This window comes from Quercus robur, chromosome 2 (assembly GCF_932294415.1).
Source record: "Quercus robur chromosome 2, dhQueRobu3.1, whole genome shotgun sequence".
NCBI lineage: Eukaryota > Viridiplantae > Streptophyta > Magnoliopsida > Fagales > Fagaceae > Quercus > Quercus robur.
The window spans coordinates 47,434,236-47,461,003 of NC_065535.1; the positions used below are offsets into that span (position 1 = coordinate 47,434,236).

At 35.5% G+C, this 26,768-nt stretch overlaps 1 protein-coding gene across 1 annotated transcript; it reads right to left on the reverse strand.

Moving 5' to 3' along the window:
• Positions 1 to 297: 297 nt before the first annotated feature.
• On the reverse strand, positions 298 to 25,859 carry LOC126713801 (ALBINO3-like protein 2, chloroplastic). The gene is made up of 14 exons (XM_050413671.1): positions 25,207 to 25,859; positions 24,143 to 24,249; positions 21,312 to 21,439; positions 20,847 to 20,918; positions 19,678 to 19,779; positions 14,237 to 14,296; positions 13,679 to 13,744; positions 11,173 to 11,220; positions 2,236 to 2,412; positions 2,082 to 2,137; positions 1,852 to 1,969; positions 1,474 to 1,563; positions 726 to 835; positions 298 to 622 (listed from the first exon to the last, which is right to left on the reverse strand). Exons 1-14 carry the CDS (start codon positions 25,515 to 25,517, stop codon positions 466 to 468), a joined length of 1,602 nt encoding a protein of 533 aa, XP_050269628.1. The 5' UTR covers positions 25,518 to 25,859; the 3' UTR covers positions 298 to 465.
• Between the last annotated feature and the right edge of the window lie 909 nt (positions 25,860 to 26,768).

The window sequence follows — 26,768 nt, forward strand, 5'->3', positions numbered from 1 at the left end:
GAGAGAGAGAGAGAGAGAGAGAGAGAGAGAGAGAGAGAGAGAGAGAGAGAGAGAGAGAGAGAGAGAGAGAGAGAAGCGGGAATTTTTTTTTTTTTTTAAGCTGACATGGCATTTTATAATGCTAATTAAATTTTTTTTTAAATTATTTTTGTGACAACATAAGCATGAAGTGTGCCAGCAGTGCACACTGTTTGCCATGTATACCATTTTCCGTTAGTAAGTTAATGACAATGATCAAATTGATTGCAAGTTGAAAATAATAAAGACCAAATTTACTGCTACCAAAACATAGAGACAAAATTGAATGAGCCCCTAAATATAGGAAACAAAATGGTATTTTCGCCATAAAATAAACATCAAAGTAGATATTAGCCAAAGCTTATTTTTATTCTAATATACAATTTCAAGAGAATCAAGTGGATATCAGATCAACAAAATTTGCTTTGAGTTGTACAAAACTTGAAATCAGTAATCTCCTCTCCTACTGCTGACAAGATCACTAACAAAAACATCCTTGTCATTTTCACACTGTTCCAAGTACTCTTTGTATGCAGGATTATAAGCAGCAGCATAACGCAGATAGTTTGCTGCTTCAGTTTTTCGACCTTCGTTATATAATGCACTGTAAAGCAAATTCTCAGGTTCAACATTTCAATGTTGAAATCAATCGTGATAAAGAAATGGGAATTATATGAACTAATTCAAGTAACTGCTCTAACTCATACCTTGCCAGCAATACCAAACCATCAAAATAATGGGCTTTGCTCTTTGGATCATCTGGCTCTTTCAAGCTTGCAACCCTTTCTAGGTGTATGATCCCTTCAGCCCACTTCCCCTGCCAAGTAAAAAAACAAAGAAAGTAGAAATCAGATGAAAAAGGGATAAAAGCAATCAGTCCATGAGCATACGGACCCAACTATGAAATTTATAAGAACTAGTTGGGTGATAGCATTAAACTGAAGGAGAAAACTTAGGTACAGCTCTTTAGGTGCTATACTTTAGTTTCTCCATTCAAACACATGGCTGTTTTGTCCAATGCAGTACAAATAGTATTACAATAAAGCCAAGGTGACAACAACAACTTCACAACATGTCAACACCACCTAAGTTGCCTGCCACCTCACACCTGGACCCACAACAATTTACAATTTAAAAACATTTTTTATGGCCCGAATATGGAGATGTGAAATTGTGAATTTTTGTTGTGACCTTAACTTTATTGATAATGTTATCTTTCCCAAGCACAATCAAAATTATCACAACCATGTGTTGAAATTTAATTGGAAAATGCAAGGTATAGCGCCTAAAGAACTATACCTAAATTTTTCCCTAAACAAAAAACAAAAAGCATGAGGACCAAAAAAAACAAGTTACACTGTTGTATTAGCATGTTCCTTAAAAATGTGCCTTAATATTCCTTGCAATTTATATGCTGTTTACAAGTAAAATGAAAGAGAATTTACTGAGCTTCACCTGGCGTATACAAGCAACACCGGCCCACTGAGATGAAAGAATTATAAGATCAGTATTCTCGACGTCTGTTGGATTTCCAGCAAGGAAAAGCTGATAAGGAGTAAAAATAAAATCTGTGATTTATTAAGTGAAGAAGGCATATTCATACACAAATTAAAAGTACAACAAAAAAGAATAAAAATGCAAGCAACAGGGACTCCTCAGTAATTATTCCCAAATGCGTCCTTTTTGAGTAAAGCAAAAATATATATGGCTTCTACATGCCATTCCGATCTCTTGATGATCATCTCAGATTGCAGATATGAACCAAGCATTTTACCAAGGATAAACAAACCTTGAAAGTAAAAAGGAGCATAACAAACAAAAACAATGTAAGACCTTGGAGATAGCACGCTCAAAGTATCCGGTAGCCTCTGCAAGCTGTCCATTCTGCAATAATGTCTGCCCCATAACAAGCAAAGCTCTTAAGTAATCAGGATCCTTCTCAAGTGCCAGCCTGTAAATCAAAAGTTACTAACGCAATTCAACAAGGGACATAGCTACCCCTAGCAGCAAAACATAAATCTTAAAAAGGGAACAGAAGAAAACCAAAGAGAAGGGTTAGTTACCACAGCAAAGGAACTGCTCTTTCTCTTTTCCCATTTGATAAAAGTTGGACAGAGAGCTGTCAACAATAGCACCCATGAACATTGAAAAAAATTGTAACATCTTTCACGTTAATATTAATATAATTTACCAAGGTTTGTGCTCATAGCCACTCACAGCTAGCAGTTCTTTAGGGGATAAGTTCTGTACAGAAATTTTCTGCTTCTTTGTGGGAGAATCACTAATTGTTAGTTGAGCAGTAAAATTTTCCCCCGAATTTGCTGCTGTAGTTGGAGCAGCCTTGTCAGGCAAACCCAACTTTGCACGAACAACGGGATGTTTGAGACATAATTGCTGCACAGTTGATTGCATGTAAGCTGTCTTGAAAAATTATTTGATACAACTTGTCTACAGATTAATGGCCTCAAAACATTTTATAATGAATCATAGTTGTTACATTAAATAATTAAATTCACAATTTCCTAATAGCTTAAACTTTTTGGACAATCGGTAATTTAACATGGTATAAGAATAAAAGATCCTGAGTTCAATCCTGGCTTTACTCTACCATCTTCCATTGAAAATATTAAAAGTCCCACATGTTGGGCCCCACTTATTAAGAAATTTTTAGACCCACAAATGAGGGGGAGTGTTAGATTAAATGATTAAATTCACTATTTCCTAATTGCTTATACTTTTGGGACAATCAGTAATTTAACAATAGTATTTGGATATTAGCCCTACAACAAGCAATGATTAATCTCAAAATAACCCAGAAAACTTGACAAATATTTACCAATTAATATATCTATCCAAGAACAATGCATCAAAGATCAGTAAATTAACATAAAGAATCATTTTCAAATCAAATCATAGGTAGAATTCAATTGATTCTTTTAGTGAAACTCAGTTGAAATGGTTCATAAATTGAATTCTATTGTTTTTGAGCAAACTGAAAAATAAATTAAATGAAACCTGTTGTGTAGTTTGGAACATGGAAGAAACAAAATTTAATCCATTAATTTTTTAATATTGTCCTTAATGAAAAATTAAGAGACACCACATGTGAATTTATGATACTTATACAATTAATAATGTATATAGTGTAATACTAATTTTTCTTTTTATATTGGCATAAACTAAAAAAGCTGCAAACACAATAAAATAAGAAACAAGTTGCATACAATTTAAAGCTGGCCACAGGCACAAGTCTACCATTCCACACCACAATGCAAAGGTTCATCTGATTGTCCTCATTCAAAATAAATCTCCACCCCAAGCCCTCACCACCATAATCTCTAAAACCCCACAGCCCATTTTGCCATGTTTGTGCCTCCTAGATCTTAGCCCAAGTTTCTCTGAGACAAGAGACTCTTCAAGGGTACAAGTAACACTGTCACTTCTCTTTTTATTTATTTACTTAATTTTTAAAGTTTTTTTTCATGTAAATTACCTATTTGGTCCCTAACTTTTACGCTAACTGTGAATTTGGTCCTCTAAACTTTCAAACGTGTATTTTAATGTGATGAGCTCCATGCCCCGCCCCCCCCACCCGCCACAACTCACAGTCACCACCATTCCCACCTCTGCTCCCCTTTCTACCACCCTCTTTCAACCAGCCACCTCCTCAATTTCCTAGTTTCTTCCCAACACAATTTCCATCACCTTTTGGCTTATTTCCATCTCACCTTTTTTGTCCACCTTCTCTTCACTGACCATCCCACCCCCATCTAACCTGCCTTTACAACCAGCGTTAGTGCCTAGATCAACCACTACTATATCACCCACACCATTTAATCCTATCAAATTGCCTCCCTATAACACAACTTCTAAATCTTTTCCTGGGGGCAGATGGGGCAGTAAAGGTTCTTTTTGCATAGATACTAAAGTTTTTTCTCCCTCTTTTGATGGTGGGCAGGCTGATTTTTATGCTATTCATGAGAGTCACTGGAATATCAAAAGTTCCATTTGGATGGGGCATAAAGGTGGGGCGTAAAGGATTGGAATGGATTCTCTCTTGTTTTGCCAATATTCGAGATTGGGTTCCAGGAAAGGATTATTTGTGCAAACATCATAGAGAAAACAATAAGTTTTTCAAATTCCGGGGAAGATCAAATAAGGCTGGTCTTTTTGTGGATATAGTTGTGTATTATGGTGGAGCTCATCGTGGTTGTGTTATGATACCAGCTAGCTCAAATCGTTCTGGGTGGTGTTTGTTTATAAAAGAATTAGACAGGTTCTTAACAGGTGAGAATACTGTATTGGTGGAAGGGATGACTTCCGATGGTGTTGTTGGTGGTGGTTCAAGGGCTGGCAGTGGACAAAATGGGAAGAAAATGATCAATTATGGTAACCAGCGGAAGACAAGGAATTTTCAAATTTCTGGAGTTATTTTGAAGCATAACGTGATTATGAGTGATTCGACCATTACTGTTTCTAATATAAATGGCAGACCGACACGTGAGTTTACTTTTAAGTTGACTTTTGCCAACTTGGTTTTGAGAGTGTTTAAATCAAATGAGGGAAAACGTGTTGTATCCTAGATGGAAGCAAATGTTTCTCACAAGCCCACTAAAGGTGGGCCTGAGGTTTTAAAAAGCCTGTTTGGGCAAGACAAAGCCCAAGTGGCTAACCCGAAAGGAAAGGCCCATTTGGAGGAGAATAAGTTTTCCTATCCGAGTGGGTTGGGCAAGAGTTTGCATAGCGATCAGAGTATGAGTGGGTTGAGCGAGAGTTCAAGGTTACTGGTGGTGGCAGCGGCATCGGTGGTGTCTGTGGCTCCAATGGGCGTTAAATTGCCGATTCTTAGTACAAATCCTCTTCCCGGTCAAGTCACGGAGCTTCTCGCCTCCATCTCGGTGGTTTCTCATCCCGATAGGGAAGTCAAAAGGCATTTTGGGGACGATTCGAGAATCACCATGGAGCCGCAACAACCTGGGCTTCTTGAAGTTGTGGGTTTAGGGTCAAACTCGGTGATGTCGACGCTAGAAGTCATGCCTTTGACTAGCAATTATCAACAGTCTCTTCATCGTTCTCAGTGGGAAGCTTCGAATATCCCTTGTCTAACTTGGATAAGGAGGTGGATCCTTGGTCCAAGGAAGAGGAGGAGGAGGAAGTATTTACGGGGGCCCATCCCAAGAGTGTCAAACCAAACAGGTATGATGTTATTGGGTGCTGAGTTTGTAGATGGGTTGCAAAATGGTGAGTGAGCTTCTATTTCTTCCATGGGAACAAAGAAGGGTTGACACCAGTGCTTCTATTAGTGGGGAGAAGCAACGTTGTCCTCTGGACTGTGTACCGCTGTCTCGGTGGGATCCTAGGGCAATCAAGGATAAGGTGTTGACTATGGTTGATGAAGAGTGAGTTTGAGGCGACTAAGGTGGATTAATCGAAATGGGTGTCTACAATGATGAATAGTTTTTGCAAAATGGTGGGTTTTCCTATTGTAAGACATGAAGCTCAGTGTGTGGTTTTATTTCGTTTACTGGAACAAGAATGTCTTGAGGTTGTAAATGATGGGTGTATTCGGAGACCTATTAAATCTAGTCAGAAAGGTCTTAGAGAACTTCGGGGTCTAGTATCCACAGTAAATTATGACAGGTCCTCTCGTAATAGAGGTTCGTCGAAGGGTTTGGGGGCTATTGGTAGTTATAAATGACTTTAAGACTCCTTTCTTGGAATGTTAGGGGATCGAATAATCCTCAAAAGAGGGAGGTTTCTAAGAATCTTCTTAAGGAATGGCGGTGTGATATAGTATGTCTCTAGGAAACTAAACTTTCTTCATTAAATTCTACTGTTGTGCAAAGCTTATGGGGTAGTCCCTTCATCGATTGGGCTATCCTAGATGCGGTTTAAACATCCCCCCGCCGGGGGGGGGGGGGGGGGGGGGGGGGGGGGTTCTGCTGCTTTGGGATAAGCAGGTGGTTGAGAAAATTGATGTTTATTGTTGGTCAGTTCTCAATCAGTTACTTCTTAGAGGAGTATTGGATAGTTTTGAATGGGTCTTTACTAGTATTTATGGTCCAAATGTAGACCAACATAGGGCTGCTTTGTGGGAGGAGTTATCCAAGGTACATGTTCGGTGGACCACGGCTTGGTTATTATTTGGAGACTTCAACATCATTAGATATCCTTGTGAGAGGCTTGGTTGTGAGTCTTTCAGCCCAGCCATGTTTGGATTTTCGGATTTTATAGAGAATAATTACCTAGTGGATTTACCATTAGATGGGGCTTCTTTCACCTAGAATAGGGATTCTAAGCCAAAGTCTTTGTCTCGTATTGACAGGACTTTGGTATTTGGGGATTGAGTGGATCATTTAGGAAATGTGTCTCAAAGGATGCTTCCTCATGTTATTTCTGATCATTGTCCGCTTTTGGTGGAAGCTGATGAGGTTAGAAGGGGGCGTTGTGCTTTTAAGTTTGAGAATATGTGGCTAAAAGTTGAGGGTTTTGTTGAGAAAGTTCAACAATGGTGGAATGGGTATTGCTTTATGGGCTCTCCAAGTTTTGTTCTGGCTCAAAAATTAATGGCTCTTAAAGAAGACCTAAAGAAGTGGAATAAGGAGGAATTTGGAGATTTGGCTTTTAAGAAGAAGAGGTTGTTGACTGAATTATTGGGTCTGGATGCTAAGGAAGAACTACTAGGCCTTTCGAATCAAGAACAATCTCGCGGAACACAGTTAAAGGTGATATTGAAGTTTTAGCTAATTTGGAAGACTTTCTGGAGACAAAAGTCCCGTGCTCTGTATGTGAAGGAGGGAGATAACAACACACACTTCTTTCATAGCTTAGCGAATTCTCATGGAAGAGCTAATCACATTAGGAGCATAGAGGTAGATGGTGTTTTATACGAGGATGAATCTGTTGTACATTCTCAGGTGGTCCAATTCTATCAGGATCTTTATACATAGACAAATACGTAGCATCCAACTGTGGATGGGTTGGATTTTGCTTGTATTGGGGAGGATGAAAGGCTGTCCCTTGAGAGGGAGTTCTCGAAAGAAGAAGTTACCCAGGTTCTGACGGAGATGGAGGGGGATAATGCCCCTGGTCCGGATGGTTTCACCATGGCTTTTTTTCACAAATGTTGGAAGGTTGTGGAGGTTGATGTTATGGCTGTATTTAAGTACTTTCACGGGTATTTTGTGTTTGAACAGTCTCTAAATGCTTCTTTTCTCTCTTTAATTCCCAAAAAAATAATGCTATAAATATTAAGGACTTTAGGCCTATCAGCTTGGTGGGCAGTGTGTACAAGTTGCTATCTAAGGTGTTGGCGAATAGGTTGAGGGTAGTGTTAGACAGTTTGATCTTGGAGTCTCAAAATTCCTTTGTTGGTGGAAGACAAATTTTGGACTCAGTGCTTATTGCAAATGAGTGCCTAGATAGCAGATTGAAGTGTCATTCAGCAGGTGTAGTTTGTAAGTTGGACATAGAAAAAACCTATGATCATGTAAATTAGGATGCCTTTTTCTATTTGTTGAATAGGATGGGTTTTGGGTTGAAGTGGAGGGGGTGGATTAAGGCTTTCATAACAACTGTTCGTTTCTTTGTTCTTGTGAATGGATCCCGACAGGTTTTTTCTGGAAGTTCTCGTGGTTTGAGACAAGGTGATCCGTTGTCCCCTCTTCTTTTCCTTTTGATTATGGAAGTTTTAAGTCGGATTCTGAAGAAAATTGAGGACCGCTTCGTGGTTTTCATGTGGGACCGGTTAACCTTATTGGGGTACGCATATCACATTTGTTGTTTGCAAATGATACCATTTTGTTATGTGATGCTTCTAGAGAACAGTTATTGTCCATTAGGCTGGATTTGTATTGTTTTCAAGCTTTTACTAGATTGAAAGTAAATGCAGGGAAGAGTGAGATTGTCCCAGTTGGGGAGGTTGGTAATATAGGTGTTTTGGCTAACATTCTCCATTATAGGGTGGGTAGCTTGCCTATGAAATATTTGGGAATGCCGTTGGGTACTCCGTATAAGATAGCATCCATTTGGAATTCTATTTTGGAGAAGATGGAGAAGAAACTTTCAGATTGGAAGCATCTGTATTTGTCTAAGAGAGGTAGACTTACTCTTTTGAAGAGTAACCTTTCTAGTCTTCCTACATACTACCTATCCTTGTTTACCATCCCTGTAGCTATGGCTGATAGGTTGGAATGTATTTAGAGAAATTTTTTATGTGGGTCTTTAGAGGATTGTTTCAAATATTATTTGGTGGCTTGGGAGAAGGTGTGTTCACCTTTAGAGATGGGCAGTTAGGGGATTAGGAAGTTAGTGCATTTCAATTAAGCCCTATTAGGAAAATGGTTATGGAGATTTGGACAAGAACCCATCTCTAGCAGAGGGTTGTTGCCACTAAATATGGAGAGGGTCAAGGGGGGTGGAATACTAAAGTATGCAGAAGGGCCCATGGGTGTGGTCTTTGGCGTGGTATTAATGATGGTTGGGAGAGATTCTCCAAACATTTGGCCCTAGTAGTGGGTGATGGCTCTCGTATTCTTTTTTGGCATGATAGGTGGGTTAGGGATATCTCTCTTAAAATGCTCTATCATATGCGTGTTCAAATGACAAGGAAGCTTGCATTTCTAATGTATTGTGCCATCAGGAGGGTAGAAATGATAGATTTTGGAATTTGAGATTTTATAGGAACTTTCACAAGAGGGTATTAGAAGCCACCTTCTCTTTCCTTGATTTTATTCAATCTCGAATTCCTAGGGGTGTTGGGTGTGATACTTCCCATTGGTGTCTTAATAGGAATGGTAAGTTTGATATTCGGTCCTATTACAATAAGATCCGGGGTGGTTCTATTCCTAGTTTCCCTTGGAAGAGTATTTGGAAAGTTAAGATTCCTAAAAAGGTGGCTTTCTTCATATGGACAATAGCTAATGGTCGGACACTTACCTTGGATAATCTGATGTTCTGGAGTCTCTCTTTGGTGAATCGGTGTTGTATGTGCTACTATAATGAGAAATCAATGAATCATCTTCTCCTACATAGTCCTATAGCTCACTCATGGGTGCAAATGTTACAGGTATTCAGGATCCAATGGGTCATGCCAGGTTCTATGGAGAGTTTGGTGTTTTGTTGGAGTTATTGGCTGGGGAAATTTACTTCGGACATATGGAATATGGTTCCTGGCTGTTTGATGTGGGTTGTTTGGATGGAAAGAAATCAATGCTCTTTTGAGGCTAAAGAGAAATCGCTTGTTCAATTACAAGCTCTATGCCAGAGTACTCTTTTTGATTCGTCTAGGTGCTAGGGTTCTTCGAATTGTTCTTCCATCATTGAGTTTCTTTCTTCCCTTAGAATTGTCCCTTAAGTTGCTTTTTTTTTATCTTTGTTGTTGTTTGTTGTTTTTCTTGTGTTCACCATCATGAACACCTTGTATTTGCTTTACTCTTTTTTTCTTCATGATTAATACCATTCTTATTACTTATTAAAGATAAAAATAATAAAAAAAATAATAACAAAAAAACCTTTCAAACATGTTTTGGTATTGTGTCAAAATAGTGGTCCCTACCGATAAGCAATGGATAGAAAATGTTGACGTGACTAATGGCCAAAATAAAATATTATTTTCATGCTACATAGACCGCCACGTGTATTGCCACATCAGCTATTAAAACACTCCATTTACACATCAGATATTAGGTTGAAAAATTCAATATATAATCAGATATTAGGTTGAAAATTTCAATATATAATTTCTTAAAAGTTAAAACACCAAATCTGCTCCACCAAAATAAAAACACCAAAACTGTAATCAAAAAGAAAAACCCATTTGATAGATCATCTCTCTCACGCCACTAGAATCTCTGCCTGTCCAGTGAAGAACACCCACCCAAATCCATGCCGTTTCATATCAACCTGTCCAAGCCTCCACATCTCTTGAATCTTCCATGCCCGACAAAGGCCTCCGCCCCTGAAGCAAGCTGAACTCTTCCACCTTCTCCTTCTGACAGAATCACAGTTTATGGCGGCATATAGAGGTTTTTTTTTCCCTTAATTTTTTCAGTTCTAATTGTGTTATTTTCAAATTTGCATCTTATCTGAATCTCCCATTTTTCAATTTCAATAGGATTTCAAAACTAAATCTCCCATGGCTACACACGATGCACGTTGACACTGTTTTTTCTATGCAACTAGGATCACTCTTAATCGTGGAATACATTATGAGGCCCATTCAAATATGCTCCCTTTTTTTCCAAGTCTTCTCCGCAATTAAATAGAGATAATAAAAAGATTGGGTAGCTATTTTACTCGCCTACAGTCTTTAACTTGTCAATATATTGAATTTTGGTTTTCCTTGAGATTTGATTAATGATTTGGTGTTTTAACGTTCAAGAAATTATATATTGAATTTTTCAACCTAATATCTAACATGTAAATGGAGTGTTTTAATTGTCAATGTGGCAAAACATGTGATTGATTATGTAGCATGAAAATAATATTTTATTTTGGACGTTAACCACACCAGCATTTTCCATCCATCACTTCATGGCAAGGACCGTTTTGACACAATACCAAAATATTATGGACTAAACTGACACATTTGAAAGATCAATGACCAAATTGACAAACAGTGTAAAGCTCAGGGACCAAATAGGTAATTTACCCCTTTCTTGTTCTTCTTTTTGATAAATGCGAGTTGAGGGGGGGGGGGGGGGGGGTCTATATAAATAAGCAAGCCGTCATTTAAAAGAGCCAAGAAAGTGCAATATAGTACAAAAGAATTTTATATAATTCACATAATAAGCATATTGATTGTCCTTTTTCTAATCACATAATCTTTCTTTCCCATACAGTTCTTTCCTACATTACTCATTTTTTATTTTAACGGGACAGCTTTGGAAAAAAATAATGAAAGTGTGAGTTGTACTTTCTTAAGTGCATCTCCTTTCAAAAAAAAAAAAAAAATGATTAGTAAGCTACACATTCACACACACTTGATGGGTCTTGTTTTAGTTATATAACCCTTACAAAGAGAAATGACAGAAAAGAACAGTAAAGGAAAAATCAAGTATCCAACCACAAATTTGGATAACATTTTATTCAAATTTCAAGAATGCAATGCAACAAACTCTTTTATATTCATAGAAAGACAGTACAGTGACTCACCTGAATGACACTGAATGAACTATTGGTAACCCAATAGACTAGACTTCCCTGCAAAACCAATATAGAGTAATAAATTTGTATTTTAAACAAAATAAGGGGAAGAGGAATAGGAGCAGGGAATTTTGCCAGTAGATAAAGTGGTAGCAGTAAGAAAGAACAAGAATACAACAGGGAAGCTTTAACCAATCCACAGTAGGTGGCCCAAACAAGAACAGCTTTTAGCCCTAAATAAGGATGTACAGCGACTTAATTGCCATTGTTCCTTGACATATTTATTCTAAGTAGGAAATTAAAGCGTGCCATGGAAACCACTTCATTGTACAGGACAGCATACTTTTCAAATGACAGCTATGCAAAATGCCTCAAATAACATCAATTATCCCCCCATAAAAATTGTTATATGCCTCACAAGATTTATACCATAGAACACATTTTAATGCTCCATAGTCACAATACGGCTCCAAACCATGCCAATTTAATTGATACCACACACTTATACCTTTTAAAGCAGGTCAACCTACAAAATTTTTGACAAGATGACATGGACTTCAATGGACATTGTAGCATATAGTTTTTTTTTTTTTTTTTTTTTTTGATACGAAAGAAAAATTATATTAAAAAAACTACAGTATGCATGTAAAGCACAAAGTAGTAGATAAGTACACAAAGAGGAAAGAAAAAACAGAAAACTAATTATAGAAAAGAAGAGAGCTAATGAACAATGGGATGGAGTCACAAGAAGTGAGTCCCCAAGCCCGAGAACAATCAAACCAATAACCACTAAAAGAAGCAAGCAACTAATCATCAGAACTGTCCACATCCTCAAACGTGTGGCGATTACGTTCCCTCCAAATGCACCACAATAAACACAAAGGTACTAAATTCCAAATGTCTGACAAGTGTTTCCCCAACCAATTCCTCCATCCAAACATAAGATCGAACCCCGCTCTTGGTAAGACCAAAGAAACTCCAAAAGATCGAAGTACACCAGAACTGTTGAGCCTTCTCACAATTTATCAACAAATGGTCCACAGTCTCCCCACAATGTCGACACATGCAACACCAATCAACAAAATCAAACCCATTATTCTTCGTATTAACCCCAGTGAGTATCTTATTCCAAGCCGCAGTCCAAACAAAAAAGGAAACTCGTCTAGGAGCCTTCACTCCCCAAATACCTTTCCTAGGAAAAGTGATAGAGGAAGAGTCTCGTAGAACATTATAATGCGAGCAAATGTCAAAATTCCCATTGTTCTTCAAAGTCCACCTCAATCGATCATCATCTTCATTTAAAGGGACAATATTATCCCAAAAAAAAAGAAAAAAATCATCCATAGAACTCACCTCCCAATCATTTACACAACCCAAGTCCTCCTTTCCCCTTCCCTCAGCCTAGTCAAGGATAAAGCAACAAAAGCCTCTTTATTAACAGCTAGTCTATACAAAACTGGAATATTATTTGAAGAGGTTGATCCCCACACCAACAATTATGCCAAAATTTCACTCTATTCCCCACCCCAATCTCCAACCTAGCATATGGTCCAACGTGAGTTCCTGCATTCCTAAACTCACCACTACTAATGAAATAATTGAAACCCTATAATAGACGGAAAGCTCAAGTGAGCGGTTACTTATCCTTTGCATAAAAATAGTAACTAGTCAGTTTTAAGTTGATCTAAATTTACCTGGCAATGACCTCCAACTAAAATAACTTCCTTCTCCCATAAAAATCAGGTGGAGGGTTAGGTCATAGGATGACTGGGATAGTAATTGGCAGCCCTTTCAGAGACTTACAATAGATGAGGGAAAGCTGGTTCTGGTGCTCAAGCATTAATTTGGGATGTTTCAGATGATGGAGAGCTCTCTTTGAACCTTTCTTATTTAGTCTAAAGTTGAATTGAGTCTTATTTTATTGTTGATTTTGTTTATTTAATCCCGGATCAGTTTTAATTAAGTTTTACTAGATTCCATATTTCTGGAATGGGCTGTCCTTGACTGTACCTAAGCCCACTGTTTTGTGTTTTGAGTCCTTTTCCTATTTGTTTCTTATGTATTTTTTTCTTTGTTATTAGTAATCCTAGTCTAGTCTTTCAAGGACTAGCTTATTTAGAAGTCCTAGTCCTTCTAAGAAAGGATTTAACAATAGCCTGTATAAAGGATTTATTGTAGTCAGATAATATTCATAGTCAGATTAATTTTAATAAAATTCTAGCAGCTTGTTTTAAAGGTTTGAGGGTGTGATTGTCTTCCACCTAAGTGTGATTGCTTAGGATAACCTAGGTGTGATTGCCTAGTATTTTATCTTCCTTTATTTTATGTTCTATTCATTGTTTTAATACCAAACAGCCAAAAAGGAAGATAATTGGGAACAAAAAAAAAAAAATGGATTTCACTATCAATCACAGACAATTAAGAAACTTCCATGAAGGCAAGCTAAGACAATACTTATGTTATCCAATTTAGCACGCGTAACATTGCAGAGGTTGTAAGTATAACCTAGTTTTACCTGAGGAATGCAGTAACCAATAAAAAATAGAGGCAGCGTTAAAAAATCCAAGTAGAATTTGTAGAACTGCAACAAGAAAGAGAATTCCAATTAGTTATATGACATTAAAACTAGAAAAAATAGACTCCTTCAAGATTCAATTAAACCAAGGACAAAGTCTAGATACAAAATTAGTTGTAGATTAAAGCTACAACTTTACTCTATTTTTTATTGAGTGTGAATTTTGACAAACTCGCCATTAGATTACATTTCCTTTTTATATCCTCCATGCTTGCAAATTTTCAAAAGATTAAAGATCAATAATTATGTCATCAATCAATTGTTTATATTGATGTGTGTTAAGAGCGTAAAAAACATGCAATCCATCAGTTAGATTTTTAAAATATGTAGCAATGTTAATTCTTTTAAAGAAAGTTGTAGTCTTAAGCTACAACTAATTTTGTAACCAAACTTTGTCCTTAAACCAATTATCAAAAATATAAATTCTAGAAAACCAATATATTCAAGTGCAATAAGATAGCAATATCAATGGAATTTGTACATAATTTTTCTACTTACTTTTGCTAATAAGTCAAGTGGGCCAGTCAAATTTCGAACTGAAGATGTCCCAAAAGAAATCTGGGGAATCCATCAAGCAGAAGTCAGCTTATATTTTTTTTTTTATTAACAAGATTCACATATCAAAATTCGGTACAAGCATATGATGTCACAAGAAATTTAACACATTTTTAGAGGATATGACAAGATTATCCTGACACCAACTATTGAAATAAGAAACATCTTTGAGTGGCATTGGTACATTAGGTTATCCACAATTTATAGATTTGTAGACATTGAACATTTTTTTGGGATAGGTAATGAAAGACTTTTATTAAAAATGCATCATATTATGAGGTCCTTTAAGGCGCCAATGCTATATCCTTCCCGTGGAAGAATATTTGGCACATCAAGGCCCCTAAAAAGGTCTTTTTTTGTTTGGAAAGTGGCTTGGGGGAGGATTCTGACCTATTATAATGTTCTCAAGAGAGCTTTCTCTTTATTTGGTTGGTGTTTCATGTGCCGTTATAGTGGGAAAACAATGGATCATTTACTGCTCAATTGTGATGTTGCTCAGGTTATCTGGAGCGTAGTTTTAGATCCGTTGGGATTCATTAAGTGCTACCAAAAAGGTTTCTGATCTTTTAATTGGATTATCAAAGTGGTTTGGGAAGACCTCTTCAGATATTTGGAACCTTGTTTCTTATGTTTGAAGTGGATCTTGTAGAGGGAACATAATAGTTGCACTTTTAAAGATACTGAGAGCTCAGAGTGTAAGTAGGAATCCTTGTTATTTAGGACTATGTTTGATTGGTCTCAGGTCCCAAAAAAATGTAGAAAAAGAACTTGCCCCGTGTACACATGCATTGTACAAGGGATGCTACAAAATCATCTAAAGTTACATAAGTCTATAAATTCAAGTAAAGTAAAACATTTAAGGTTTGAAGCATCAATGGTTGAACTACTGGCCAGGGTAATCAATAAGCATACAAGCAACAACAATTAGAACTTAAATGTCCTTGGGTGGGCTAAGATGTTTGGAAACTTTATACCATAAACATAATGAGGAACATAAACAAGGTAGCAAGCAATTTTTTTTTTCATGGCAATTACCAGTGTTGGCAGGGGCAGACCTAGGATTTCAAGCTAGGGGAGCCGAAGTATAAGAAAAAAAAAAAAAAACCAAATAGATATCCATATAGTATTAACAAACTATCAACCAAAATAAATACACAAAATCATTGTTTCTTAATACATTAAGATGCAATTATCTACTAACAATGACAAAAAAACACAAAATAATATTATTTCTTTAGCTATTGCAAATATATATATATATATATATATATTTTCACAAACCAAAAATTACTTTTGCTACTTTAATATAGCATTTAATATGTCTCATACAGTAGTGTTTTTGGTATTTGGTGTTCTAAATACTAAATGTTTAGTATTTAGAACACCTGATGCTAGTATTCTAATACTGGGCTAACTAGGATTTTTTATTTTTTATTTTAAAGTTTTGTTTTTGTTAAGTTTTTGAGTTAAGTAGTTGCTAGTTGGGCTAGGCTAATTAAAAGGGAGGGAGTCTAAGTTTTTGGAAGAGAGAGATGGGTGGTTTGGGGTTTAGGAAGTTAGTGCATTTCAATCAAGTCCTATTAGGAAAGTGGTTATGGAGGTTTGGACAAGAAGGAACCCATCTTTGGCAGAGGGTTGTTGCCACTAAATATGGAGAGAGTCACGGGGGGTGGAATACTAAAGTATGTAGAAAGGCCCATGAGTTTGATCTTTGGCGTGGTATTAATGAAGGTTGGGAGAGATTCTTCAAACACTTGGCCGTAGTGGTGGGTGATGGCTCTCGTATTCTTTTTTGGCATGATAGGTGGGTTGGGGATATCTCAGTTAAAATAATCTACCCTCAGTTATATGCGAGTTCAAATGACAAGGAAGCTTGCATTTCTGATGTATTGTGTCATCAGGAGGGTGGAAATGATAGATTTTGGAATTTGAGATTTTATAGGGACTTTCACGAGAGGGAATTAGAAGTTGCCTTCTCTTTCCTCCATTTCATTCAAGCTCGGATTCCTAGGGGTGTTAGATGTGACAATTCCCATTGGTGTCTTAATGGGAATGGCAAGTTTGATATTCGGTCCTATTACAATGAGATCCGAGGTGGTTCTATCCCTAGTTTCCCTTGGAAGGGTAAGGTTCCTAAAAGGGTGTCTTTTTTCATGTGGACAGCAACTTATGGTTGGATACTTACCTTAGATAATCTGATGCTCCGGGGTCTCTCTTTGGCGAATCAGTGTTGTATGTGCTGCTGTAAAGAGGAATCTATGGATCATCTTCTCCTACACTGTCCTATAGCTCACTCATTGTGGGTACAAATGTTACACGTATTTGGGATCCAATGAGTCATGCCAAGTTCTACGGAGAGTTTGGCATCTTGTTGGAGTTTTTGGCTGGTAAAATTTACTTCGGACATTTGGAATATGGTTTATGGTTGTTTGATGTAGGTTGTTTGGCTGGAAAAAAATCGGCGCTCTTTTGAGGCTAAAGAGAAATCGATTGTTCAGTTACAAGCTCTATGCCAAAGTACTCTGTTTGATTGGTTTAGGTGCTGGGGTTCTTCGACTTGTTCTTCCATCATTGAGTTTCTTTCTTCCCTTAGTATTATCCCCTAAGCTGCTTTTACTATCTTTGTTGTTGTTTGTTGCTTTCTCTTGTGTTCATCATGAACACCCTATACTTGTTTTATTCACTCTTTCTTCATGATTAATACTATTCTTATTACTTATCAAAAAAAAAATATATATATATATATATATATAACCTATAAAAAAAATTTCTTTGGGCAGGGGCTTAAGATTTTTTTTATTTTTTTTCTTTGGGCCTAGGGCCCGGGCCCCCCCGGGTCCATCCCTAAGTGTTGGTAAAAGTGTCAAATACACTTTACTGCACAGGCCTCCAATAATTTATAAGCAAAGTAAAAACAAAGCACATACTTTTTTTTTTTTTGATAAATAACAAAATATCATTAATCAGGACCCGGCACCAAGAGTGTACATGGAAAGGAGTACATCAAGATCGTAAATTACAATGATCAAGCATAAAAAAACGATTAGAACAAGAAAAAGAAGAAAAAACAGAACAGCAATCAAACAAAGAGTGGAGGAGGAGAGATTTAATCTCAAGAATCGACCGTTCCGTTCCCTTAAAGCATCTAGTGTTCTTTTTTTCTTTTCTTTTTTTGGATAAGTATAAGAATGATATATATTCAAAAAACTGCTTTATGCAAATAAGCACAAAGCATATCAAAGATAACAAAAAAAGAGAGAAGCAAAAAAGGATAAAAGGAACTAATTAAAAAGAAAAAGAGAGCTAAGGAACAAAGGGAGAGATTCACAAGATGTGAGTCCCCAAGCCCTAAACCAATCAAAAAGTGAACCAGTAAAGAAAGCAAGCAACTGGTCATCAGATCTATCTAAGCCCTCAAAAATTCGTCAATTTCGTTCCTTCCAAATACACCATAACACACAATGTGGGACAGCCCTCCACAAGTCTATGTTGCAACAAAAGCACATACTTGATTGAAGTAAAACGTACATTTTTTCAAACATAGTGTCTGTTTGGCAAAGATTATTTTTGTCAACTTATTTTACTATTCAGCTTATTTTTGCTACTATCCATAGGTCTCATTATACTATTTCAACTAATTTTTACCTTTATTTACAGTATTTTCAGCAAAAAGTTTTCAGTTTCAGCAAAATAAACGGACCTCAAACAGACTCATAATATATAATAACCTCTAATAAAAAGATTCATAATAATAATAATATAAGTACACAAACTAAAAATAGTAAATCTATTAGATCAAATATATAGTGCAATTGCACAAAGAATGCAAGTTAAATTTAACATGAGTTATTTCAATTTCTTTAATTTTTTATATAAAAAATTCAAAATAATTACCAATGGCTAATAGGATAAAAATCTAGTCACATCAAGTGTTCGTTTAGAACAGTTTATTTGGTTGAAACTGAAAGCTTTTTTATGAAAGTATAGAAAAAATGTTAAAAAATAAGCTGAATAGTACAATGAGACCCATGAATAGTATCAAAAAGTACAGTGAGACCGATGAATAGTAGCAAAAATAAACAGAAAGTGAAGATAAGTTGAAAAATTCAACTCATCCCAAATGCACACTAAGTTTAAACACGACATTTTTTATTTAATTCTATGGTGTTTAATAAAAAATACATAACTATGATAATTATGATCAAAATGAAGCATACAGTTCAATCAAAATATATCCAGAAGGAAAAGACTAAAACGCACAAGAATAGTAAATATCCTTGTTCATGGGCCTTTTGATATAATGTAATTTTTTTTTTTTTTTGGTGTAATACAAGTGTACCCTAAGAAAAGTGTTTGTATAATAAATCAATGGTCCATGTTATTTTCTTCAATATGGAGTTTTTAGCAAAAAACTTAAAAAGTGCGGGTTGCTCAATACATGAACTTCACTTCAGCCAAGCAAAGTGCTTAGACCTGGAGCTTTGAGCTTTGAAGCATGCCTCAGGTGTGCTTTTAAGAACACTGGTAATTACATCTAAATCAACATACAATTAGTAATATGTAAGTCAACGACCAAGAAGAGTTTCATTCTGTCACATGCTATATTAAAGAACAAATAAGAGAAACGTGTCACAAGACTTCCTAAAAATCTACATATATATGTGTGTGTGCATGTGTAAAGGTGATACTTTGAAGAACAAGAAACTATGATATATGATCAGATTTCCAAGCATTGACAAACAACTACAATAAACTTACCCTGGGCCAAAGCTATGACTTCCATTTACATGTGCTAGCCCATATTAGCCCTTTAGGACAACAAAGTTTTGCTGCTAAATAAAAATTTTACTTATACAAATCGCTACTGATTGCTAGTTCAGACAAAAGGAAAAAAGGTACATATACATTGAAAAGTGTAACCAAAACTATACTCAAGTTGTAAAAAGCGCAAGCACATACACCCATGTGGCCATGTAGGGATAGATTTGTGAAGGAACCAAAAATATGACTCACTGAACCAACACACCAAAGCTAAACCAGGATGGTGCCTGGAATTATTTGTGGCATCAATAAGACGACAGTGTCTTGAACCTTTATACATAGTATTTTCCATTTTGGAAAGCACATAAAACTTGGAACATAACGTGCATTTGTTTTTTCTTTAGGAAGATTCTTTTTACTATACATAAAAATTAGAACACAGTCATGTAACAAGAAAAAAGCATGATTCAGTCTATAAGCACCAACTGAGCTGAGTCAATAAGAATGACATCTCTTTGCAATAAAAGGTTGTCCTTGGAGATTCAACCCCATGATCACTAAGAAAAGTGGGGTATAACTGCATGTTATGATAACTAGTGCACACCGACTAGAGAGCCAAATACCTGAACATTAATATAGTGCAAGCCAGCAATCAACAAAGGAAAGATGGGGCCCGAAACACCTTGTGAGAATTCAGTCAAATTTTGGAACCATAAAGCACCACCCTGTAATGAATGTGAGAGATTTATTTCCAGTAAAGTTAAAAAGTCATAATAAATATCAGCAATTCAAAACTGCAACATGGTCAAACATTCTCTACAGCACTATAAATTTTCCAGAATACAAAGATGGCAAAGATGAGCATCACATGTGGCAAGAAATAAATTTCCAATGTACTCTAGATTTCCAGTAATGTAAATTATATTTATGAGGAAAAACAAAAGATGCTGTATGAGTTTCAGCTATAACTGCATTTAAGATGCAACTTGAGATTAGGAGCTTTGGTAATTTTACCATCACAGGACCAAGACTTAAGATACTCAAGAAATAATTAAATAATTCTTATATGTGCTACATAGCCTTATAGTTATAAAATTGTATACTATGACAAGTGACAACATCCCAAATAAATGTGCCAAACTTATATGAAGTTGTTTTCTGGAATTCTTCTACAATGCTATATAATCTTTTCAGTTTTTTGCAATAAACACAATCTAAGATAGAAAGATTATATACATCTATTCTATATCATCAAAAGAAGCATGCCTGACTTCAGAAAATTTTAGTGAAAAACCATGCCCAAGCGGAACGCAATGTATACAAAAGGCATCCTGACTGGTTTTCAAGGACAGAAGCATGAGTGTGAATAATAAGGAAATTTCTAGTTGAAGCTTCTTAAGAAAGTTTATTGCACCTTGCATACAGGTTCTTTACAAAAATAATGGACCAATCTAAATTCATGTCAGGTCAATTCTTAATTTGACCTATACTAGCCTTTTCTCCATCCATCATCTGTAATTTTTTTTACCCACTGGAGTGTCATGTGCGTAAAACATATCCTGATGGTCATTTTCAGGGATAAAGGAGAAATATAATCAATGGAAAATTTTCAAGAAAGGTAGCAGCTTAATAAGAAAGTTTATTTTTACTCTCAATTAAATAAAATACAAGGTCTTCAGCTATGAATATATGAAAGCTGTAGATCATGATATCACTACTTACAATAAAATGAAACTAATATTTTTGAAACATAATTGTTTAAATTTATCTATCTCGTATGTCAGTTACTTACACAATCAAACCCAGGATGATGATCCAGCGACATTCTTCTAATGCTAGTCATCCACAAGAAAAAGCATGGTACCTGCAGATAATTTTAAATACAAGCAAGATCAATTATTACAGAAACTTCGTCTATGTAGCTACATATTCAGGCTAATATGGTTTTCATAATTCAGTAGGAATACAAATTTTATTTAATTTGTCTCCTCACCGCATCAATCATTCATGGACTCCCCACTTTTGGTGCTTTCATTTTATTTATACGAAGTAAGTAAACACAAACTGGGATTGGCTCAATACAAATACAAAAGAACCAAGATCACCCAGAGTTTGCTTGCAGCAGTTAATTTGTTATTAAAAGGCTAGAATATTAACTCAAAGACAATCAAGCTATCTGTAATTACAAGGAGAATGGGGAAAAATGCTGTTTATATAATGGACAAAACTATTCCAACAATTAAGGCAGATGTATCACCTGGATAGAAAAGTATGCAAGGAACCATAAAAATGAAGGGCATCCAATTGCTCTTCTTTCCTTTCGGAAGAGTGAAATTTGATCAATATAACTCTTTCCTGACAGAGGTGGTGGAAATGGAGGAGGCACTTTGAGAAATGCATATGAGAGTCAAACAAAAATTAATTGTAAGTTAAATAGATGAACAACACTGAAAAGGAAGAGGATTCCATGGTAAGAGAACCAAAAAAATGATATAAAACAGATCCTCCTCATAATAGATGTTAATAAAATTAAAAGGTAGAGTGCTGATAATGATAATGTCCACTAGTCAAGGTTTATCAATTAGCAAAATAATGCCATGCTACTATAAATAATAACGGCTTGGAACAAAACATTATGGCAAGGAATAATTGAAATTAATAATCTCTAGCATGAAAAATGAAAAAAAAAAAAATTACACAAGAATTTTTGAGCTCATTCCTTTCTCTCAGCTTTCCTTTTGTTGGATACGTGGAGTAAAATGGCAAGAGACAACATGAGCTAATGGAAAAATAATGGATAAAACAAAACAAAAAAACATATTAAAAAAAAAATTTTTATTGGTATATTAAAAATAATATTAATAACAACAAACAGGTCAAACAAGATATTAAGGATATTGAAAGACCCACAATACTTGAAACATAGGTATTGACCAAAAAAAAACCCTAACCAAAGTAAAGACAGCATTATTCTTCTCACGTAACTTTCATTTGGCAACCTTTCTTAAATTAATATCTTGGGGCTATCTTAACAAACTATTATCACCATTCTTGTAGAATAATCATAGAATCCAATTTTGGCATATATATGACTAATATAGCAGACTACATTGCAACTACAGGAACAGACAGGCTTCACATGCCCACTGCTTCCATACAAACTTGTTCTTTCCTCATTGGTAAGTTACACACGCACCTAGTGGGTCCCAAACCCATGCCCTCACATTCCACCCAGCACTTGCAAGGGGAGGAGGTACCAATTAAGCTAGAGCTTATTGCCTTTGTATTAGGTTGCACCTCTTTGTCACTTTTCCACCTAGCACTTGTAAGGGGAGGAGGTTCCAGTTAAGCTAGAACTTATTGCCTTCCATACAAACTGTTTGTTCTCACAACAGTAACCCCACGATGAAGTACTCTTTTTGATTTGTATTAGGTTGCACCACTTTGTCACTTTTTTAATATAGTTCTTTTCCTTATCAAAAAATAAAATAAAATGAAAAGAAGTTCAAAGCAATAACAAAGACTCCCACGCCAACTGACAATGCTCATTGGGGTTTTGTTTTTATGACAAGAAACACATGCTCCATAGATCATACTGAATCAATAATGCACATGAATTTTATAAGTGGCAATCAAATTTGAGCTAAGCAACAGCAATCAAAGGCAAACTAAACAAATGTACTCAAACAACACATCATAACACAATTTTCAGCTTCGGAAGTTGGCTGTATGAGGCTGAAAGCTAGATCTATCAACTCCTACTACGCTTCTCGTGTTCCTGACTTTCATTGATAAGTAGAACACAGACAGTAAAAGATCGCTGGGTGATTTATCCGTGCCTTTGAAACAAGTTACAGAAAATTAAGTTCAACAATAACCAAGCCTTGGTTCTAAAACTTTTGCGGTCAGCTCTGGAGTCTCAACAGACTAATTCAGGTCTAGCTTTTTTTTTTTTTTTTTTTTTTTTTTTATAAGTAAGAAGAAAATATTATTGAAAAAGGAATAGCAAGAAAAATACAAAGAGTTCATGTTAGTGAACAAAGAGTAATAAGAAACAAAAAGACACAAGCAGCCACTAAGCTATTCTAATAGACAAAAGAAAATCCATAAGAGTAGAACAATCCAAGAGACCCCAACAGTGAGACCAATCAAAGAGGGTCCATTGGCATAAATCTAATAACTAAACCACAGATTTCCCATTATCCTCAAAAGAACGCTGATTCCGTTCAGTCCAAATAGTCCACATTAAACAGTTTGAAACCAAATTCCAAATATCAAAACTATGCTTCCCAAGCCAATGATACCAACAAAATAATAAATCCACAACTGAACCTAGCATAACCCAATCGATCCCAAACAACCAAAGCATATACGTCCACAAAGAATGAGCTCGGACAAAAAAGTAACAAGTGATCCACAGATTCCTCATTACAACAACACATACAACAACAATTCGCCAAAGGACAACCACGAAGTATAAGGTTATCCAAAGTTAGAATCTAACCATAAGCTTCTGTCCACATAAAGAATGCCACCCTTTTAGGAACCTTAACTTTCCAAATGCCCATCCAAGGGAAAGTAGAAGGAGCTGCATTTCGAATCTTATGATAAAAAAACCGAATATCAAACTTCCCGCTTCTATTAAGACCCCAACAAAGACTGTCACACCCTCCACCCCTAGGAATCCAGGTTTGAATGAAATGAAGTAAGGAGTAGGAAGCCGCTAACTCCCAATCATTGAATTCCCTATAAAAACTAATTCAGGTCTAGCACATCTATTAACCATTATATCCTATCCAAAATAATGTGCTCTTTATATGACTGGATGAAATCTTAGATTCTTTGAATCTCAATTTGTAATTAAACCAATGTGCAATTGTGCTATCCAACAACTTTTTTTCTAATAGATTATTGTACCTCTTTTTCCATTTTCATCAATACGCAAGAAAAATCAACATGAATAGGAGTTCAAATGACATTATAGAGTGAACCAAAAAAGTAATTAAAAAGAAAATAATAGAAACAACTTAGAAGAATGAATGCAACAAAAAGCAACAAAGACATAGTTAACAAATATCAAAAACTCACATTTAGGAAATAACTCTCCAATCCTTTTCAACTTGTTAAGTTGCAAAATCAGTACTGGGAACAGTACAACTCTCAGTGCCAAAGTAGAGGAAGCAATAACTATCCACCTACAAGGTCATAATAAATTCATAAACTAAAATAGTGAATATATGTAAATAATTAGTAAAACACAAAAGGGAAAAAAAATAATAATAAAACATAAAAAAATTACCTAGCTCCTTGACACATAGATTATCAAAAAGCTCACTTTATAATTACTTTGTGTTTGGATTAGCTTATTTTGCATAAAAAATAGATGGGTGTAAAAGTAAAGTTGTACTTAGGCAAAAGTTGATTCACTATTTTAGTGTATTAGCAGTTGGTTCTAAGCTTATTAGTGTATGTACAGCTTTTTAAAAGGCTCACATTTTCAACACTTTGCCCATTTCAACAAGAAGCTAATCGAGACACACAATTCAAATAATAGCAAGTACTCAGATTTATTTACTTATATCTAAAATATAAAATAAAATACAATAAGCTAAAATACTTTTTGGTGTTATTTTGGTTCCTTGAGTATCAAAATTGAAAATAATACTCTCAACTATAAGATCATCGACAAAGTAACTCTTCAACCTTAAGCCATTTAATACCCAAAAACAATATATATAATATATATATATATATATATATTTTTTTTTTTTTTTTTTTCTATTTTAGTTTAGAGCAATTTACGACTTCGACTTTAAGCAAAATTACACCGATCAATATTTTTTAATTAGATGACAAATCCAGTGTTAGATTACATTACATTATTTTCGTATATTCTCCCTATTTCCAAAATCGAATACATAAAAAATAGAGAAATTAGTTTAACAATGAGTTGAAAATAGAACATAAAAGATAAGTTTACAAATCCGCCGTTTTCCAACATATTCTAGGGAGAGAGAGAACATAATGAATTCAAGTTTGAACTAATTTTCCTGACATTTTGTAGGGAAAGAAACAGAGAGAGAAGAAAAAATGAAATAAAGTTTGCAGGTATTTTCGAACAATTAAATGGTATGGGGAAAGAGAAAGATTACCAAGGCAATCCAGTGAGGTCGTGGTAGGCATCGAGCAACGAAATCAGGTGACGAACAGGAAGAATCGAATCTTCTTGGAGGGGAACATCTCCGCCTCCGCCTCCGCCTCCGCCGCCAAGTGGAGTGGAGAAAGCGCGGGAATGGAAGAGGAGTGGGTTCACGCGGGGAGTGAAGCGCGTGTGGGAGAGAGGGTTTGGGTTTGGGTTTGGGTTTGGGTTTGATTGATGCGCTGAGAAGAGAGTGGGGAGAAGGGAGTAGTAAGGACGAGAGCGACGGAGGTGGGACAAGAGTATGGAAGTTGTTGTCATCATCTCATCACAGATCTTCACTCTTCAACCAACAACCTAGCTAGCTAGCTAGCTGTAAAGTGTAAGTGTAAGTGTAAGTGTGAGACTCCCCCTAAAATCTTCTTTTATCTCTCTCTCTCTCTCTCTTCTTCCAGTTTTTAGAATTTTAGTTTGAAGATAAATTATTGAAACCGAGCAATATCTTTTGGATTTGGATTTGGATTTGAATTAGGGTTTAGAGTCCAATAAAACAACAGTGATTATGAATAAGAAGAAGGCCACTCGTCTCGTACAAGTTTGGGTCCTTTCACCAACATACGGGTGACCTAGTTGATAAGGCACCGATCCGGCAAGTCCCAGGGCTTAGGTTCAAGTCTCCTTATATTTCATCTTAATCCCAAATGGTCCAAAAGAAATAATAAGTAAGTTCCTTGTAAACCGAAGTATAAGGTCTCACTTGAAAGCGGGTAGAGTTCTATTATAATCACACCTAAATAAGAAAGTCACACTAATCACCTCCTCTATCCATTTTTTTATCCAAAAAAAAAAGTTTGGGTCCTTTCAGTTCATCCATATCATTCGGGTTAGGCAAGACATACGTACGGATTCCACGTGGACTTATACTTGTAGAGTAATCATTATGCTAAGCTACACGATGGTTCTAATTAAAACTCTTATTGCTAAAAGTTTCAAGACATTTAAAAAGGGTTTTATTTCTTCATTTTTTTTTTTTTTAAATTTGATAAACCAACGCTAATATAGATTAAGTGTACGTTTGGATACCGCTAATTTTGCTGAAAACTGAAAATAATAAAAAAAATATATTTTCTGGTTACTGTTTACTACTATTCATTTGCCTATTTGCACTGTTTATATCCCATGAAAAAAAAAAAAAAAAAAAAAAAAAAAAAAAAAAAAAAAAAAAAAAAGGGGCAAAAATGCAAACGCAAATGCCAATCCAAACAAACACTAACTACTAATAAGTCTATTACAAAATAAAAAATAAAAATAAAAAACTCGGTAAATTGTTTTATAGCCTATAATGAGATTTGGTTGTTGATAAAACTTGGACTTACACAAAGTGGATTCATCATGTAAATCTAATTTTTATTATTTTATATTTACAATCTATTTTTGTTATTTAATTTTAATTATATTATTGAAATTTTTTTTTTAATTTACCTATGATTCTTAATTTTTATTAAGAGTCTTTTTGTCTAACTTTTTGTTAAAACTACTGTAAGTAAAAACTAAAAATTAAATAAAGTAAGTTAG

Bases quoted from the DNA above. Each gene is read 5' to 3' on its own strand.
- LOC126713801 (XM_050413671.1), bottom strand. From the start codon at position 25,517: ATGATGACAACAACTTCCATACTCTTGTCCCACCTCCGTCGCTCTCGT. The intron at 20,919-21,311 runs GTGATACATCTG...AATTATCTGCAG, and splicing joins TTGCATACTTTTCTATCCAG to GTACCATGCTTTTTCTTGTG. The intron at 2,138-2,235 runs GTGAGTGGCTAT...TATTGTTGACAG, and splicing joins CCCCTAAAGAACTGCTAGCT to CTCTCTGTCCAACTTTTATC.